Here is a 21260-nt window from a genome sequence, read left to right as displayed (position 1 = left end):
GGGGTAATTTTACATATTTTTTTCCCGGTTAATTTGACACTTTTTGGGGTAATTTTACATATTTTTTTCTGGTCTAGAGAGCTGGTTCTGGTCTACAGAGCTGGTTCTGTGGTTGGAGCCCCTGGAGGAGGTGGTGGAGAGATGACCTGTCAACATGTTGGCGGCCATCTTTAAATACCAAATCATCTGCTACACAAAACCTTTATGGAGCAAAAACCAGCAGTGGACGTTCCTCTCTCTGTTAAACGATTCAAACAGTCTATAAAAATATTAAAAACAGCCAAAGTATCCTGAACCTCCAAACGGTTAAAACCGTGAACCGTACGTGTATAATGAGGCGTGTCTATGTTTATAATCTGCGTTATTGAGTTACACATTGTGCCTTTAATGGCCAGTTTGAGTCAGATAAACCTGAACTAACCGTCAGAGGAGCAGCGCTGATGTTTAACAGATAAAATAAAACTAAAACCTTCAGAGTGCAGCTTGAGTTGATCAGATGTTGTGAGGAAGTTTCTCTGTTCCGACGCTCTGCTGCTCTCTGAGATCTTCTCTTCTAGAATCATCCAGCAGGTCATTTATAAATTCTTTCTGGGTTAAACTGAAACATTTGGCTGAGAATTATCAGGAGGATTTGACCCAGATACATTCAGGGAGCTCACATTAATACATTTAATGTTAATGCATCATAAGAAGACTGTTATTATAGCTCCATTTCTCCTGTTACACACTTTATAGATGCAAATATCAACTTAAAAACGTTCAGCAGCATGTTTCCTGCTGCAGCTCAACTCTAAAGTTTTGGCTTTTACACAAGTTTCCAAGTGGAACATGATTTTTTAGATTTTGAAGTGTGTGTTTCAACATTTTTAATGCAATCTTTTGTGTTTACTGTTTTGTTGTGTGATTTGGGGCATTTTTTTGTAATTTTTTGGTGTGTTTCTTGTGTTTTTTTAATGTGTTTTTTATGTGCGTTTCCTTTGTGTTTTTATGTGTGTTTCTGTGTTTTTTTGCAAAGAAAAAAATTGTGTTTTTTGTATGTTTTCATTTGTGTTTTTTGTAATTGTGTGTGCGTTTTTTTAAACGTGTTTTTTCTATTTGTGTGATTTTTGTAATTTTTGGTGTTTTTATCTGTTTTTTTTTATTTTTTGCTGTTTCTTGTGTTTTTTTTTTTATGTGTGTGTTTCTGTGTGTTTTTTGCAAAGAAAAAAAATTTGTTTTTTGTATGTTTTCATTTGTGTTTTTTGTAATTTTGTGTGCGTTTTTTTTTTTTTTTTACATGATTTTTGTATTTGTGTGATTTTTGTAATTTTTGGTGTTTTTATCTGTTTTTTTTGTGTCATTTTTTGCTGTTTCTTGTGTGTTTTTAATGTGTTTTTATCTGTGTTTCTGTGTGTTTTTTCCAAAGAAAAAAATTTGGTTTTTGTATGTTTTTATTTGTTTTGGTTTTTTGTAATTTTGTGTGCATTTTTGTTTTTTTAAAACATGTTTTTTGTAATTTTCTGTGTTTCAAAATGTTGAGCCAGTAAGTCAAAATGACTTAATAATAATGAGGTTGAGCTGTGAAAGATGATAGCAGCATGTTGATCATTAATGAACAGAATGAAAAAGAGTCAAAAACCAACAAAATATCCCCAAACTCCAAAGGGTTAACCACTCTCTATAATAATAATAATCATAATAATAATCATAATAATAATAATAATGTAAGAATACTGCCGGCTCCATAAATGGAAAAAAGAGTGTTTTACTCGGTTTATTGAACAAAATATCTTACAGTATCTTGGATATACATATATACATCTGATCTGGTACTGTAACGCGGTTATGAACCCTGCAGTGACATCATCGTAGCGCTGTGCCTCCAAACTTCAAGGAAATATTAATACATCATTGACTTCCAAACACATTATACAAATCTTAATATAGAAAGCACAAAAAATAAGAATTTATCATCAGTGAAAACTCTCAGACAGAAAGCTTCTTCATACAAAAACAACTTGGACCTTTTTTTTTGTCTTTTTCTTCCTCTATTTGTTTGTTTTGCAGTTACAGTTTACAGGTAATAAATATACCTGGAACTCCTCCGTTCATGTCTCTGTGTTTTATAAGGACTTATTCTAGAACAAATAAAGTGAAGTCCTGCTGGCGTCTGATCTCAGCAGCTCAGATCACGTAGACGTCCGTCTTCTCCCCGAGGAGCCAGTAGGTCCTCATCTTCCCTTTGCCCTGAAACACACAGATCAATAAGCTGATCAGCAGCAGGAGATCCTGCTGGGTCCTGGTCTAAGGTGACCTCAGGGCTCACATTACACTTCATCATCATCATCATCAGCATCTTTTATGCTTCATCAACAGAGTCACAACAGTCTCAGCTTCCACTGACACTATTTATGCAACTCTGACTCTGTTAAAGGAGCAGAAATATTATAGAACGGTGACACTTTATATTAGGGAAACATTATGTCCTTTTTTTTAAATTTTGTGTCTTTTTTTATTCATTTTATGTCCTTTTTTTTAGTAATTTTGTCTTTTTTTTATTCATTTTACGTCCTTTTTTTTGTAATTTTGTGTCTTTTTAAAATTCATTTTACGTCCTTTTTGAATTCATTTTACTAATTTTTTTTTGTAATTTTGTGTCTTTTTTATTCATTTACCTCGTAAAATTAATTTAAAAAAGACACAAAAATACAAAAAAAAAGGACATAAAATGAATAAAAAAGACACAAAATTACAAAAAAAGGATGTAAAATGAATAAAAAACAACACAAAATTACAAAAAAGGACGTAAAATTAATTTTACAAAAGACACAAAATTACTAAAAAAAAAAGACATAAAATGAATAAAAATGACACAAAATTTGTGAAAAAAAGGACGTAAAATGAATAAAAAAGACAAAGTTACTAAAAAAAAGGACGTAAAATGAATAAAAAAGACACAAAATTACTTAAAAAAGGACATAAATGAATTTAAAAAAGACACAAAATTACTAAAAAAAAAGGACATAAAATTAATTTTAAAAAGACACAAAATTACTAAAAAAAAGGACGTAAAATTACTAAAAAAGACACAAAATTACTAAAAAAAGGACGTAAAATGAATAAAAAAGACACAAAATTACTTAAAAAAGGACATAAATGAATTTAAAAAAGACACAAAATTACAAAAAAGGACGTAAAATTAATTTAAAAAAGACACACAATTACTAAAAAAAACGACGTAAAATGAATAAAAAAGACACAAAATTACTTAAAAAAGGACGTAAAATGAATTTTACAAAAGACACAAAATTACTAATTTTTTTTACAGTTTAAAACAGAAATACATTACTCCTCTGTAAAATACTCTGGCATCGTGTTTGTAACAAAAATATACTGTAATAAAAAAGTATTCTTTTAAAAGTGCAACAATGACAGTGATGCTTGTATATAAACCCCCCAGACCTCTCAGACCACCAAGAACTGGTCTGATCCGGTTCAGAGTCAGAACTCAACATGGAGAGGCAGCGTTCAGCTAGTGAAGTCCTAATGAAGCTTCATGAACCATGTTATTATCCTCTGAGTCACTAGATGGAGCTCTCTGTTCAACTAAGAGCTGAAATCACTCTGTTACCATAGTTACCATAGCTTGAGCCTTTTTCTTTAAAGAGGTCCATCTAGTGGACTCAGAGAATAAATAACATGGTTCATGAAGCTTCATTGGGACATCACTAGCTACAGTTTAATCAGAAGATTTTATTTCTTTTCCTTCTCACCTTCATCTCTACGTCGCCTCGTAACTGGAGATCAAAGTAGCCGAACTCGTCCAGAACTTCTTTGGTGGCCGAGGAGAGATGGATCTTCAGGGCTGAGGACACAGGAAGACACAACAACACACTTTATTATCACAACAACAACAACAACAACAACAACAACAACAACAACAACAACAACATCTGCATCACTGCTTCTACCTGAGGGACCAACAGCAGCTGATGGAACCAGGAGCGCTGCTCATTTAGTGTCCTGTTGTGGTTGATTTGTGTCTTTTTTGGTCATTTTATTTATTTTTTTGGTCAGTTCGTGTCTTTTTCTCTGTTCTGGAGTGATGTTAATAAATGAACAGAGTCTCCTCTTTTGTTCAGAGTCAGATTGACTCCAACAGAATCTACAGGATCATCTCAGTAAATATATAAACATCTATAATATATAATTTATAAACATACAGGATCATCTCAATAAATCAGAATATGATGAAAAGTCCATTTCAGTTCAAGTCAACCAAGTATTGAGTCATAGAGACGACAAACTGTTCAGAGGAAACATTTACAGATAAAACACACTTTAAAATGGGTCTTTTGTAATATTAACATTTTTTGAGACAGTGAATTTAAGGTCTTTATTAAATGTAAACCATAATAATCATTATAATGAGAATAAATTACAGAAATGAAGACATGAAATGTTTCCTTGTGTGTGTAATGGATCTATAGAACCAACAGGAAGTGATGAAACCAGCAGCTGGATGCTAACGGAGATGAAACGTCTCCAGTTTTGTCTTATTAAAGCTCTCATTATTAAAGCTCTCATTATTAAAGCTCTCATTATTAAAGCTCACATTATTAAAGCTCTCATTATTAAAGCTCTCATTATTAAAGCTCTCATTATTAAAGCTCACATTATTAAAGCTCTCATTATTAAAGCTCTCATTATTAAAGCTCACATTATTAAAGCTCTCATTATTAAACCTCTCATTATTAAACCTCACATTATTAAAGCTCTCATTATTAAAGCTCTCATTATCAAAGCTCACATTATCAAAGGTCTCATTATTAAAGCTCACATTATTAAAGCTCACATTATTAAAGCTCTCATTATTAAAGCTCTCATTATTAAAGCTCACATTATTAAAGCTCTCATTATTAAAGCTCACATTATTAAAGCTCTCATTATTAAAGCTCTCATTATTAAAGCTCTCATTATTAAAGCTCACATTATTAAAGCTCATATTATTAAAGCTCTCATTATTAAAGCTCACATTATTAAAGCTCTCATTATTAAAGCTCTCATTATTAAAGCTCACATTATTAAAGCTCTCATTATTAAAGCTCACATTATTAAAGCTCTCATTATTAAAGCTCTCATTATTAAAGCTCACATTATCAAAGCTCACATTATTAAAGCTCACATTATTAAAGCTCTCATTATTAAAGCTCTCATTATTAAAGCTCACATTATCAAAGCTCACATTATTAAAGCTCACATTTTTAAAGCTCACATTTTTAAAGCTCACATCATTAAAGCTCTCATTATTAAAGCTCATATTATTAAAGCTCTCATTATTAAAGCTCTCATTATTAAAGCTCACAGTATTAAAGCTCTCATTATTAAAGCTCACATTATTAAAGCTCTCATTATTAAAGCTCTCATTATTAAAGCTCACATTATTAAAGCTCTCATTATTAAAGCTCTCATTATTAAAGCTCACATTATTAAAGCTCACATTATTAAAGCTCTCATTATTAAAGCTCACATTATTAAAGCTCACATTATTAAAGCTCTCATTATTAAAGCTCTCATTATTAAAGCTCTCATTATTAAAGCTCACATTATTAAAGCTCTCATTATTAAAGCTCACATTATTAAAGCTCTCATTATTAAAGTTCACATTATTAAAGCTCACATTATTAAAGCTCTCATTATTAAAGCTCACATTATTAAAGCTCTCATTATTAAAGCTCTCATTATTAAAGCTCACATTATTAAAGCTCACATTATTAAAGCTCTCATTATTAAAGCTCTCATTATTAAAGCTCACATTATTAAAGCTCTCATTATTAAACCTCTCATTATTAAACCTCACATTATTAAAGCTCTCATTATTAAAGCTCTCATTATCAAAGCTCACATTATCAAAGGTCTCATTATTAAAGCTCACATTATTAAAGCTCACATTATTAAAGCTCTCATTATTAAAGCTCTCATTATTAAAGCTCACATTATTAAAGCTCTCATTATTAAAGCTCACATTATTAAAGCTCTCATTATTAAAGCTCTCATTATTAAAGCTCTCATTATTAAAGCTCACATTATTAAAGCTCATATTATTAAAGCTCTCATTATTAAAGCTCACATTATTAAAGCTCTCATTATTAAAGCTCTCATTATTAAAGCTCACATTATTAAAGCTCTCATTATTAAAGCTCACATTATTAAAGCTCTCATTATTAAAGCTCTCATTATTAAAGCTCACATTATCAAAGCTCACATTATTAAAGCTCACATTATTAAAGCTCTCATTATTAAAGCTCTCATTATTAAAGCTCACATTATCAAAGCTCACATTATTAAAGCTCACATTTTTAAAGCTCACATTTTTAAAGCTCACATCATTAAAGCTCTCATTATTAAAGCTCATATTATTAAAGCTCTCATTATTAAAGCTCTCATTATTAAAGCTCACAGTATTAAAGCTCTCATTATTAAAGCTCACATTATTAAAGCTCTCATTATTAAAGCTCTCATTATTAAAGCTCACATTATTAAAGCTCTCATTATTAAAGCTCTCATTATTAAAGCTCACATTATTAAAGCTCACATTATTAAAGCTCTCATTATTAAAGCTCACATTATTAAAGCTCACATTATTAAAGCTCTCATTATTAAAGCTCTCATTATTAAAGCTCTCATTATTAAAGCTCACATTATTAAAGCTCTCATTATTAAAGCTCACATTATTAAAGCTCTCATTATTAAAGTTCACATTATTAAAGCTCACATTATTAAAGCTCTCATTATTAAAGCTCACATTATTAAAGCTCTCATTATTAAAGCTCTCATTATTAAAGCTCACATTATTAAAGCTCACATTATTAAAGCTCTCGCTATTAAAGCTCACATTATCAAAGCTCTCATTTTTAAAGCTCTCATTATTAAAGCTCACATTATTAAAGCTCTCATTATTAAAGCTGACATTATTAAAGCTCTCATTATTAAAGCTCTCATTATTAAAGCTCACATTATCAAAGCTCTCATTTTAAAGCTCACATTATTAAAGCTCACATTATTAAAGCTCTCGCTATTAAAGCTCACATTATCAAAGCTCTCATTTTTAAAGCTCTCATTATTAAAGCTCACATTATTAAAGCTCACATTATTAAAGCTCACATTATTAAAGCTCTCATTATTAAAGCTCTCATTATTAAAGCTCACATTATTAAAGCTCTCATTATTAAAGCTCACATTATTAAAGCTCACATTATTAAAGCTCTCATTATTAAAGTTCACATTATTAAAGTTCACATTATTAAAGCTCTCATTATTAAAGCTCACATTATTAAAGCTCACATTATTAAAGCTCTCATTATTAAAGCTCGCATTATTAAAGCTCACATTATTAAAGCTCTCATTATTAAAGCTCGCATTATTAAAGCTCGCATTATTAAAGCTCGCATTATTAAAGCTCTCATTATTAAAGCTCACATTATTAAAGCTCACATTATTAAAGCTCTCATTATTAAAGCTCTCATTATTAAAGCTTCTGTTATTAAAGCTCACGTTATTAAAGCTCACGTTATTAAAGCTCACATTATTAAAGCTCTCATTATTAAAGCTCACATTATTAAAGCTCACATTATTAAAGCTCTCATTATTAAAGCTCACATTGTTAAAGCTCTCATTATTAAAGCTCTCATTATTAAAGCTCTCATTATTAAAGCTCACCTTATTAAAGCTCACCTTATTAAAGCTCTCATTTTAAAGCTCTCATTATTAAAGCTCTCATTATTAAAGCTCTCATTATTAAAGCTCACATTATTAAAGCTCACATCATTAAAGCTCTCATTATTAAAGCTCACATTATTAAAGCTCTCATTATTAAAGCTCTCATTATTAAAGTTCATATTATTAAAGCTCTCATTATTAAAGCTCTCATTATTAAAGCTCTCATTATTAAAGCTCACATTATTAAAGCTCTCATTATTAAAGCTCTCATTATTAAAGCTCTCATTATTAAAGCTCACAGTATTAAAGCTCTCATTATTAAAGCTCTCATTATTAAAGCTCACAGTAATAAAGCTCTCATTATTAAAGCTCACAGTATTAAAGCTCTCATTATTAAAGCTCACATTATTAAAGCTCTCATTATTAAAGCTCTCATTATTAAAGCTCTCATTATTAAAGCTCACAGTATTAAAGCTCTCATTATTAAAGCTCACATCATTAAAGCTCTCATTATTAAAGCTCTCATTATTAAAGCTCTCATTATTAAAGCTCACAGTATTAAAGCTCACATTATTAAAGCTCATATTATTAAAGCTCTCATTATTAAAGCTCTCATTTTAAAGCTCTCATTATTAAAGCTCTCATTTTAAAGCTCTCATTATTAAAGCTCTCATTATTAAAGCTCACAGTATTAAAGCTCTCATTATTAAAGCTCACAGAGCTGTGAGAGCTGCAGGTTTTGTGGCTCTAAGGGCCTTTAGCTGTAATAACGCTGGCTAAGGGCCTTTAGCTGTAAGTGCTATCAATTATTTACCAGAGGAGGAACAATACAGGAAGTCTCAGTAGTTAATCAATACGTCTAATGATTCTCTGGCAACCACAGTTTCATCTCACGACTTCCTGTCACAGACAGTTAGGAAGAGAAACGTCAGTTTATACGACTCAGCAGCTCAATACGGCTAATATTCAGCTTAGAAATCAGAATTTATACTGACGGGTGATTCTCTATAAACACATTGTAAAAAATGTCTGTAGATTTTTACAGAAATAAACTGTCAGCTGGTTACCAGAATATTTCTGTAAAAAATACAATTCATATGTCAACATCTTTACAGAACAACTTGTACATTTACATCCTAAAACTGTAGTCATTTTTAAAAAGAAAAACATTTTAAAGTTGTATATTATAGCGTCCCTTACTGCTGATTTAACAGGATGATGCTGCTTTTATACCAATTATTTATGCAACATTTACATGCAGATTTTGCTTATTGTGCATTGAATACCTGTAAATTAATATCCAGTTATTATTTATTCAATAAATAATTCATAATTCAATAATAATTCAGTGGACAATAAATGTTATTGTATAACATACAATAACAATACAAGTAAAATGTACAAATTGTTCTGTAAAGTTGTTTACATTTGTATTGTATTATTTATTCTGGTAACCACAGCTGACAGTTTTTTTCTGTTAAAGCAACAGAATGTTTTTTACAGTGTAGTACTCCAAACTACAACTGGAGCTGTAGGAAATACTAATAACTATAGATAAAGTACCTCATACTTAAAAATATCTATTCTTTTAGGTCCCATGAAAAGTCCAAAACTAGTAACAAAATGATCAGTTATTGTCTGATATGAAGCTCCGTTGTTTTCAAAGAACCTTTTACATTTGTTTTTTGGACATAACTATAAATACTAACCGGAACATAAAATGTGTATTAATCCGCAGCTGGAAATAGTCCCCAGCAGTAAAATGTTCTCTTTCCTCCTGTATACGTGATGTTTGTTCATAACTAAAGTGCCAGATGTGTTGAGGAAATCACTGAGTCACCTTTAAAGATGAATATTATATTAATCTCCAGCAGGAAGAAGATCCTCTTTAGTTTAATCTCATGACTCAGTGAGAAACGTCTCCCTGCACTACAACTTATTATCGTTTGGTCAAAGCTCTGAAACAGGAAATGTTATAAATAGCTTTAAACTGCTGATTGGTCATGGAGGGATTATAATATATATATAATATATCCATAAACCATCAGTTGGAAAGAGGAAAACTTCAGGAAGAGAAACTGGAAAGGGACAGTAGCAGAATTAAAGATAAATATATATAAACTACAGCAGACTGATTATGACAAAGAATATGGAAGCAAAATTCATTTATACACTTTTGTTTTATAATTTTGCTTTAATATTAAGGTAATTATTATTATTTTTTTATTTCATAGTTACTTGTTTGTAATTTAACTTAACTTGAATTTTAATATACAGGTGACACAGGTAATATACAGGTCAATATGTGTCTTTTTATGGTCATTTTGTGTCTTTTTTTGGTCATTTTGTGTCTTTTTTTGTTGTCAGCATCCTGTTACTATAAATACTAACCAGAACATAAAATGTATATTAATCTGCTGCTGAAAATAGTCCCCAGTAGTAATAAAAATCTATTCTTTTAAGTCCCATGAAAAGTCTAAAAGCAGTAACAAAATGATCAATTATTGTCTGATATGAAGCTCCGTTGTTGTCAAAGAACCTTTTACATTTGTTTTTGGTCATTTTGTGTCTATTTGTGGTCAATTTGTGTCTTTTTTTTTGGTCTTTTTTTTTTGTCAATTTGTCTTTTTTGGGTGAATTTGTGTCTTTTTTTGGTCAATTTGTGTCTTTTTTTTGTCAATTTGTGTCTTTTTTTGTCATTTTTTTGGTCAATTTGTGTCTTTTTTTAGTCATTTTGTGTCTTTTTTTGGTCAGGACACGTTTAGTCAGATAATTTGTTCCCTCCAGCTCAGATCCTTGTGAGACAGAGATAGTTCCAGCGTCCCTCACCTTCTCCGTTGGACTCCATGCGAGACGCCGTGTTGACCGTGTCTCCAAACAGACAATACCTGGGCATCTTCAGACCCACCACACCAGCACACACCGGACCTGGAACACAGCGAGGACAGGAAATATAGAAACAGAGGAAACACACATCATGTCTGACATATAATAATAATCTGACAGAGTAAATGTTTCTATGAACAGACAGAGAGAGAGGAGTCGAGGTGTGAGTGGACAGAAACAGAGCTCAGAATGTTTTAAATGAGAGTAACAACACTAGTAGCAGCTCCATCCTGCTGCATGTCTAGAGTGTGATGAAGAAGATGAAGAAGATGAAGAGGATGAAGAGAGCCTCCAGTCTAAACGCTGTCAGCTGACTCTGGTTAGTGACATCAGACACTAGAGATAAAACATCCTGAGAGTTTCTGTCCAGCTGGCAAACAGACCAGGAAGTTACACATCACAAACGCCTCAAACATCATAATAATAATATGAATAATATGAATAATATTCAGTCAGCTGGCAGCCTGTCTGACAGTAAAACAGGCTCAAACTAAACAGAAATTAATCAGACTTTCAGTTTCTGAGAGCAGAACAGACCAGATGTTCTTCTCATTAACCCTCTATGGGTCGCTGTTGCCCCATTTCTGGCCTGTCAGATTTCTACATGTCATGTTTTTGCGTGATGGGATACTTTAAAAAGAGGGAGGAGTACAGGGAACCAATAGCAACGCTTTAATCTGTCACATGACCTCCAGGCGGCCATATTGAAACACTATTTTACAGACTTTTCCAAATAAAACAGATTTGACATTTTGCGCCACAAAAAAATCACTCAAAACATTATTTCCATCTTATTGTCATTATAACTTCTTGCTGATGTTTTACATATGATTTTTTCAATTATTAGTTTGTTATTAATTTCTTATAACTATGAAATTCTGAAATTTTAGGTCGAGGCTTTAAATAAGCCCACCTGGGTTGTGTCTTTTCTTAAATAATTTTGTGTCTGTTTTTTTTTTTTTTATCATTTTGTGTGTTTTTGTGTCTGTTCTGGTAATTTTGTATCTTTTTTGAAACATATGGTGTCTTTTTTTGGACAGTTTGTGTCTTTTTTTTTTAATTTTGTCTCTTTTTTTAATCATTTTGTCTTTTTTTGTGCCTTTTTATGTCTGTTTTGGTAAATTTGTACGTTTTTTTAATCATTTTGTGTCTTTTTCTGTCTTGTTGGTCTGTTTTCTGTCCTTGTTTTCTAAATGCTGACAGTGTAGTAGTTAGGAGGACGACGTGAGCCACAGAAGTTACATAAAAAGTAAAGTTTTACTTTAAGAAGTGTTATGATGATGAACGTTTAGGTGGAGGCTTTAATAAACCAGCCCCTCTGGGTGTCCAGCCTCTCCTGACCTCTACACTATTAATTATCTTTCATATTTTAAGTGAAGTGTCCGGTCGTACCCGTGTGGATGCCGACCCGGAGCCTCAGCTGGTCGTTGGGTCGGTGGCGGATCTTGAAGGTCTTGACCTGCTCCAGCAGAGCCAGAGACATGCCGGCGATCTCTCTGGCGTGAAGCTTCCCGTTCCTCACCGGCAGCCCCGACACCACCATGTAGGCGTCCCCGATGGTCTCCACCTGGACAGACCAGAGCAGTAGATATCAGACCAGAGCAGTAGATATCAGAGCAGAGCAGAAGATATCAGACCAGAGCAGCTGATATCAGACCAGAGCAGTAGATAGCAGAGCAGACCAGTAGATATCAGACCAGAGCAGTAGATATCAGAGCAGAGCAGCAGATATCAGACCAGAGCAGCAGATATCAGACCAGAGCAGCAGATATCAGACCAGAGCAGTAGATATCAGACCAGAGCAGTAGATATCAGACCAGAGCAGCAGATATCAGAGCAGAGCAGCAGATATCAGACCAGAGCAGCAGATATCAGACCAGAGCAGTAGATATCAGACCAGAGCAGTAGATATCAGAGCAGAGCAGCAGATATCAGACCAGAGCAGCTGATATCAGACCAGAGCAGTAGATATCAGACCAGAGCAGCAGATATCAGACCAGAGCAGCTGATATCAGACCAGAGCAGCAGATATCAGACCAGAGCAGTAGATATCAGACCAGAGCAGTAGATATCAGAGCAGAGCAGCAGATATCAGACCAGAGCAGCAGATATCAGACCAGAGCAGTAGATATCAGAGCAGAGCAGCAGATATCAGACCAGAGCAGCAGATATCAGACCAGAGCAGCAGATATCAGAGCAGAGCAGCAGATATCAGACCAGAGCAGCAGATATCAGAGCAGAGCAGCAGATATCACACCAGAGCAGTAGATATCAGACCAGAGCAGTAGATATCAGACCAGAGCAGCAGATATCAGACCAGAGCAGCTGATATCAGACCAGAGCAGTAGATATCAGACCAGAGCAGTAGATATCAGACCAGAGCAGTAGATATCAGACCAGAGCAGCAGATATCAGACCAGAGGAGCAGATATCAGACCAGAGCAGCTGATATCAGACCAGAGCAGCTGATATCAGACCAGAGCAGTAGATATCAGACCAGACCAGCTGATATCAGACCAGAGCAGTAGATATCAGACCAGAGCAGTAGATATCAGACCAGAGCAGCAGATATCAGACCAGAGCAGCTGATATCAGACCAGAGCAGTAGATATCAGACCAGAGAAGTAGATATCAGACCAGACCAGCTGATATCAGACCAGACCAGCTGATATCAGACCAGACCAGCTGATATCAGACAAGACCAGCTGATATCAAACCAGAGCAGCTGATATCAGACCAGACCAGCTGATATCAGACCAGACCAGCTGATATCAGACCAGACAAGCTGATATCAGACAAGACCAGCTGATATCAAACCAGACCAGCTGATATCAGACCAGAGCAGCTGATATCAGACCAGAGCAGCAGATATCAGACCAGAGCAGTAGATATCAGACCAGAGCAGTAGATATCAGACCAGAGCAGCAGATATCAGACCAGAGCAGTAGATATCAGACCAGAGCTGCTGATATCAGACCAGAGGAGCTGATATCAGACCAGAGCAGTAGATATCAGACCAGAGCAGTAGATATCAGACCAGAGCAGTAGATATCAGACCAGACCAGCTGATATCAAACCAGACCAGCTGATATCAGACCAGAGGAGCTGATATCAGACCAAAGCAGTAGATATCAGACCAGAGCAGCTGATATCAGACCAGAGCAGCTGATATCAGACCAAACCAGCTGATATCAGACCAGAGCAGTAGATATCAGACCAGAGCAGTAGATATCAGACCAGACCAGCTGATATCAGACCAGAGTAGTAGATATCAGACCAGACCAGCTGATATCAGACCAGAGCAGTAGATATCAGACCAAACCAGCTGATATCAGACCAGAGCAGCAGATATCAGACCAGAGCAGTAGATATCAGACCAGAGCAGCTGATATCAGACCAGACCAGCTGATATCAGACCAGAGCAGCTGATATCAGACTAGAAACAACATCTAGTTCATGTAATGTTGTTGTGTCCCAGGAGTCCTGCAGAGACCCTGGAGGCATCAAGAAGAAACTAAAGTTCAGATTAGAATAAAGAGCTGCAGATATTCACAGTAACGTACCTTATATACATCAAAATTATCGATGATGGCATCAAAACAGGTGTAGAGGTCGTTGAGCAGCGTGACGACCTGCAGACAGAAACAAGACTCAAGTTAGTTAAACTAGAGGACAAGAAGAGGAGGACGGAAAACTGGGAAAATCACTGACAGACATGGAAAAAAATGATTAGACCTCCTTGTTTTCTCCAGTTTCTGGTTCATTTTAATGTCTGGTTCAACTAAAGGTTCATTTGTTTGGACAAATATAATGATAACAACAAAAATATCTGATAAGAGTTTAATTTAAGAGCTGATATCTAGACATTTAACATGGTTTTATTGATGATGATTTTGGTTATTATCAAGAATGTTTCCATGACTGTAGATGGAAAAATTACTTTAAAAGACACAAAATGACAAAAAATAGATGGAAAAATAACTAAAAAATGACACAAAATTATCGAAAAAGGAACAAATTGACCAAAAATACATGTAAAAATGATCAAAAAAGACACAAAAGGACAAAAAAATTATACAAAAATGACAAAAAAATTATAAAAAATTATCAAAATAGAAACAAAATGACCAAAAATAGATGTTAAAATTACCAAAAAGACACAAAACGGCAAAAATATAGTCATGGACCGTTGGTTTCTTCAGTTTCTTGTTCATTTTAATGTCTGGTTCAACTAAAGGTTCATTTGTTTGGATAACAACATAAATATCTGATAAGAGTTTAATTGAAGAGCTGATATCTAGACATTTAACATGGTTTTATTGATGGTGATTTTGGTTATTTTAAAGACAACCATGTTAAATGTCAGATCTGGTTTTTAAACACCGTATTTCTTACAGTGTGGTGTGACATTGTGACTCAGCGGTGCGTCAGCGCTCTAACAGACTATTTCTAGTTGTGTGGGAACTCTGTGGGAACGATGAGACACTCTGGAGGTAGAAACTGATCCTGACACAACTTTATGTATGAACAGAGAGATTTCACTCTTTGTCTTTTACAAGCTTTGAGACGAGCTCAGCAGATGTTGAGTTCAGAGAGGAACTGATCCTCTGGAGGTTACAATAGTTCTGGATTTATCATTAGCTTTAGTTTTAATTTTGTTGTGATTTTTGTTTTCAAATTCAGTTAGCTTGAATTAGTTTTTAGAGTGAGTTTGCTGGTTTTAATTCGTTTTACATTTTTTGTAAAATGCTTGGTTTTAGTTTAGTTTAGTCACTTTTTTTCTTTAAATTTATCACTTTTTTTTTCGTAAATTTGAGAATTTTTTTCCCGTAAATTCGTCACTTTTTTCTTGTAAATTTGTCACTTTTTCTTGTAAATTTGTCACTTTTTTTCTTTAAGTTTATCACCATTTTTCTCGTAAATTTGAGAATTTTTTTTCCCGTAAATTTGAGAATTTTTTCCCCGTAAATTCGTGACTTTTTTCTTGTGAAATTTGTCACTTTTTCTTGTAAATTTGTCACTTTTTTCGTTAAATTTGCGAATTTTTTCCACGTAAATTCGTGACTTTTTTCTTGTAAATTAGTCTCTTTTTTCTTGTAAATTCGTCACTTTTTTCTTGTGAATTTGTCACTTTTTCTTGTAAATTTGTCACTTTTTTTGTTAAATTTGAGAATATTTTCCCCATAAATTCGTGACTTTTTTCTTGTAAATTAGTCTCTTTTTTCTTGTAAATTCGTCACTTTTTTCTTGTAAATTCGTCACTTTTTCTTGTAAATTTATCACTTTTTTCGTTAAATTAGAGAATTTTTTCCCGTACATTTATCACTTTTTTCTCGTAAATTTGAGAATTTTTTTCCCCGTAAATTCGTCACTTTTTTCTCGTAAAGTCGTCACTTTTTTCTTGTGGATTTGTCACTTTTTTCTCGTAAAGTAGATTTTTTTTTATTAGTTGTATTTTCTTTTTGTAATGGGGTATTTGTTGGGTCCAGATTCAATAAGGTCACAATAAATGTTTCCTTTATTTCCTTTGTCTGATCCATCTCAGCCCCAATAAGTTTATTAAGTCATAAAACCAGATAGATGAAATAGATTTCATATCAACCAAAAAGGTTTACGGATGAAAAAAGTTGACAAAGACCAAAACTAAGGACATTTTCACAATAATAATCACAATGATAATTTTAGTTAGTTTTAGTCAGTTTAGTAACCACAAAATATAGTTTCAGTTAGTTATCGTTTTTTTTTAAAACTCTCATTTTTCCACTTCTAGTTTTTGTCAAGTGGTTAGTTGTGGTTGCCATAGTAACCTGGGTGGTTGCCATAGTAACCTGTGTGGTTGCCATAGTAACCTGTGTGTTACCTGTAGAGGTGTGCTCTCTGCAGACATGGAGGTGAAGCCAACGATGTCGCTGAAGTAGATGGTGACGCTGTCGAAGGCTTCGGCCTGAACCGTCTCACCTCGCTTCAGCTGCTCCGCTACTGAGCTACAGACAGACAGACAGACAGACAGACAGACAGACAGACAGACAGACAGACAGGCAGACAGACAGACAGACAGGCAGGCAGGCAGGCAGGCAGGCAGGCAGGCAGACAGACAGACAGGCAGGCAGGCAGGCAGGCAGGCAGGCAGGCAGGCAGGCAGGCAGGCAGGCAGGCAGGCAGGCAGGCAGGCAGGCAGGCAGGCAGGCAGGCAGGCAGGCAGGCAGGCAGGCAGGCAGGCAGGCAGGCAGGCAGGCAGGCAGACAGGCAGGCAGGCAGGCAGGCAGACAGACAGACAGACAGACAGACAGACAGACAGACAGACAGACAGACAGACAGGCAGACAGACAGACAGACAGACAGACAGGCAGACAGACAGACAGACAGACAGGCAGAGAGAAATATTAAAAAATAAGGTCAAACAAGCAGCTGCAGGGCCTTTATTCAAAAAAATTGACATTAAGATTAATTAATATAATTGATCAATTTAAGCATTTTTAGACATTTTAAAATTGGAACTTCATTGACAAAAATTGACATACTATGGTATGACTTTTTTTTCAGTTTTTTGACTTCCCATAATATTGTGGGGTTTTTTTTTGTTGCCATTTTTGGACAAACTATACTACCACATGCATCAACAGACTATAACATCGGTTTTTAGACTATAAAATGATGTTTTCCTGTCATTTCTGTGAATATTCTGCTCTCACACAGCATTGGAAACCAAAACATAAAACCGAGGGTAAAGATATGGTATTAGCATCAACTGGTCTGGTTCTGGTGGTGAGAACTGATTAGTGTTCTTCCTCTCAGGCTTTTCTCTCTCTGAAGGAAGGAGGGAAGGACAGTTTTCAGCAGGATTGGAGGATAACGGATGAGAACGATGGATTTCCTCTAAACTCTCTATCACGTCTCTCTTCTGTCTGCTTTAATGAGCAGTTTGCCGTCAGAGCCTCCTTCCCTTTCATCTCCAGTCACATCACACCGCCGGGAAGCGTATATCGGTTAATAAAAGGCGTGCGTTGGGAATATTCCAGTCTTTAATTAAAACAGCAGTTTAACACGGTCGACAGGGTCGTTGAGGCGTGTTGAATCTGATGGATTATCGGAGCTAATTGGAGTTTTAAGCGTTTGAGAAGGAAGCAGAAATGTGTGAATGTGATTCTGTGTGTTCTTACTGTGGTAGGATCTGATAGAGGAGGTTCTCAGCTTTGCGTTTCTCCTCCAGGTACGCTTGTGTTCGCTCCTCCACCAGGTTCTCCAGGTTGTTGGCGTACTGCTCCATCCTGGACAGCAGGTTGTTGAGGATACTGGTGCTGCCCTCCCTAAACACAGAGAACAGGGAGGAGAGAACATTAGAACTAGAACATGTCCTCTGGGGAAATAGTGAGAGGGCCACTACTGCCGGTGTGTGTACACTATGATGAGATTCTTCAGAGATTTATAACAATTAATACTAGTAATGTTATGATACTATATAATATACAAGGAGCACGCCTACAACAAGCATTCCTTTACAAGTATTTATTTATACAGCAACCTATGACCTTTAACCTCAAAATGTGTGTGTGTGTGTGTGTGTGTGTGTGTGTGTGTGTGTGTATCTGTAACTGTAATCACATCAAAGATCAAAGCAATCAACAGAATTAATTGTCACCAACTGCCAATGTTCCGTAACAGAGGTGGACAGACTGGAATTTCTGGCCTCCAACAGAAAGCATTTTTGGCAAAACCATAATACCTATCATTGATCCGACTTCACTTTGAGCGTCCTGAGTTCTTCCTGAACGTCTACATATGCTTTTTAAAAAAAAAAAAAAAAAATAGCTTTGTTAGAGTGATCTAAAAAAACTGTTCCATCTCCCTTTTTCAGAAATCTTCCTGCGTTTTTAATATGGGAGCCAATGAGGCTGTTGGTGGTGTTGGTGGATCATCTGTGCGTCCTACGCCCAAACTATAACTCTGACAGCTTTACCAGAGGATTGTGAGGGAGAAGACTAATTTTCCTACGTTTCTATGTATAAATTATTTCTGTAGAGTGGAATTTGCGGCCTGGAGCGCAGTTTTCAAATTTATTTTTTGACAGTTTTTTCTCTCCCTCTACACTCTGGCGATGACGTCACACACTGTGACACGAACATTCCGTGCAATACACACCCATTATAATCTCAGAATTTCTCCAAAAATGATCATTGTCATTGAACAGGGATTGATAAAAAACTATATGACCTATCGAAACGTGGATTAATACACCGATACACAAGACTTGTGTCTACTGTTTAAAGTTTAAATGGAGTCTCTAGGTGAAATTATGCCGGAGAAGTAGACGTTTAAAAATCTCCAATTATTGTTCTTTTTCGCTCATTTTTTTTTGGCCGTCCCATTCACTTCAATGCAAAATTTTGGGCAGTTTTTCGTATTCTGTAGAGAAAAGTGATAGCACACCGATCCCGATCAAACCGCACATTTTGATATATAATTTGTCCTGCAACACTTCAAGTTGTAGGACTAGTAGCGGGACGAAATAGCGTCCGGAAGAGGAAGAAGAAGAAATCCACAGTATAACAGCCCCAAGACCCAGCACTGAGCCTTGTGGAACCCCTGATCCCACCTGGCCCATCAGGTTTATGACTGGCGTTGGCGTTCATGTGATGGAACAGCTCAGACCAGAGAGGCGTGGAAACTTCCTGAGGAGGTTTTATTAACGTTCAGTCTATGAAAAACAAGGAGTGATCCAGATGTATGGAATTTAATGGGTATTCCAGTGGTTTAGTATCGCAGTTCCTTAAAGTTGGACGAAGCACAATAGAGGAAAAAAAAAGAGAGGAATGTGAAGCAACGGAAGCCAACTTCTACTACTTGTCTCTAAAAACTCCATTATCCTTCAGCACCTATCTGAACCCGGGTCGTGGGGGTCTGGAGCCGGTCCACGCTGACCCTGGGTCAGAGTTCACCCTGCCCCCGCGACCCGGCCCCGGGTAAGCGAAGGAAAATGGATGGATGGATCTACACTACTGGTCTAAAGTTTTAGAACACCCCAATTTTTCCAGTTGTTTATTGAAATTCAAGCAGTTCAAGTCCAATGAACAGCTTGAAAGGGTCCAAAGGTAAGTGGTGAACTGCCAGAGGTAAATAAAAAAAGGTAAGCTGAACCAAAACTGGAAAATAATGTACATTTCAGAATTATACAAGTAGGCCTTTTTCAGGGAACAAGAAATGGGTTAACAACTTAACTCTATGGAGTCTTGGGCTATTTTGTCCATTTTTGAATTCTTTTCATGTCTTTGTAAGTCATTTTGTGTCTTTTTTTGGTCATTTTGTGTCTTTTTTTGGTCATTTTGTGTCTTTTGGTGTCTTTTTTTGTCATTTTGTGTCTTTTTTTAGTCCTTTAGTCCAACATAAAATGTGATTTTGAATCTTTTTTTTACTTTCAAAACACTATCATGCTCAATAAAGAATTGTAAATGTTGCAAATGTGCATTAATTTCAGAGTACACTGAGATATTAAACTGCATCATTTTCAATTAAATTCTGGAAAAGTTGGTGTGTTCTAAAACTTTTGACCAGTAGTGTATGTAATATGAACATATATTGCCGAGCCGTAGCCTATGCTGTAGTTTTCTTTTATTCACATGAGCAGAAACAGAATCCCTGAGAAGTAAGAAAGGGGAAAAAACATTTTTTTCTCAGTCTGATATTCTAATATTTTTCACAAAAAAACTCAGTGAAAGGTCTCTATTTACGTCTGCACTGCTCCGGTCACATGTTATATCATACATGAGTTGTATAATGTGTGTGTCTCAGTAGGTTTCTACATTCATCTGCTTACGCACACACACACACACACACACACACACACAGAGAAGGTGAGTCATGGCGAGTGCCGTGGCGGCTAAAAGCATCAATGCCTGGCTCAGCGCCACGTTTCTTGTGGGTCACAGATCCTCCACACACCCACATGTTGTTTAAGTTTAAAGGAGAAAACATCAGAAGAGACATGAAGGACGACGAGCATCAACCAGATCATCAGTTACTGGAAACCAGTTTAACACCAGTCATCCAACAGCTGGAGGACTGAAAATCATCATTTCAGCAGCTGATTTAACCCTCTGGAGTCCATCCATTTATTAAAAATAGACGTGTTTTATTCACTGTAATAACTTTTTATTACAGTAGTTGTACTGATATGTAGACAAGCTGAGAAAGCCAATTGAAAGTTCAATAATAGGGGCTTTCACAGTGTGACATTTATGTTTCTAGACCAGTGGTCTCAAACTGAAATTACCTGAACGCTGCTGGAGGCAGTATCAAAATGACCAAAAACAGTCACAAAATGACAGAAAAAAACACTAAATTAATTTAAAAAGACACAAAATGACCAAAAAAAGACACAAAATTTCAAATTTATCACTGAAGAAGTGGGTTTAAGAAAGTCTATCAAGATTTCTTCAACTCTTGAAACTTTAAACTCAACACAACGAGCTAAATTGTCTCCAGTTTGGAGCAAAATTCCCTCCAATAAAACTCCTTTGAGTTAATTAGTATATAAACGACTATTGAACTATTTATTATACTATTGAACTGCTATAACTCTTTATACCAGGGATGGGCAACTTAAATGCTGGAGGGGGCCACAATTTTCATGGGCACTACCACAGGGCCACATATAGACCAGTGGTCCCCAACCTTTTTCT

At 35.2% G+C, this 21260-nt stretch overlaps 1 protein-coding gene across 1 annotated transcript in view; it reads right to left on the bottom strand.

Annotated features, from left to right (window-relative positions):
- Positions 1 to 1719: 1719 nt before the first annotated feature.
- The window catches only part of npr2 (natriuretic peptide receptor 2), a 138517-nt gene continuing 118976 nt past the window's right edge, over positions 1720 to 21260 (bottom strand). Inside the window, exons 16-22 of the mRNA XM_059358133.1 lie at positions 17745 to 17891; positions 16445 to 16568; positions 14148 to 14216; positions 11977 to 12151; positions 10528 to 10626; positions 3753 to 3844; positions 1720 to 2226 (exon numbers count right to left, since the gene is read on the bottom strand). Of these exons, the coding sequence (XP_059214116.1) occupies positions 2164 to 2226; positions 3753 to 3844; positions 10528 to 10626; positions 11977 to 12151; positions 14148 to 14216; positions 16445 to 16568; positions 17745 to 17891 (769 nt within the window). The 3' untranslated portion in view covers positions 1720 to 2163. The remainder of the gene's footprint in view (positions 2227 to 3752; positions 3845 to 10527; positions 10627 to 11976; positions 12152 to 14147; positions 14217 to 16444; positions 16569 to 17744; positions 17892 to 21260) is intronic.

Source organism: Centropristis striata, chromosome 19 (assembly GCF_030273125.1).
Source record: "Centropristis striata isolate RG_2023a ecotype Rhode Island chromosome 19, C.striata_1.0, whole genome shotgun sequence".
Classification (NCBI taxonomy): Eukaryota; Metazoa; Chordata; class Actinopteri; order Perciformes; family Serranidae; genus Centropristis; species Centropristis striata.
The sequence above is the reverse complement of the archived record's forward strand: the minus strand, read 5'-3'. Positions and strand labels throughout refer to the sequence as shown.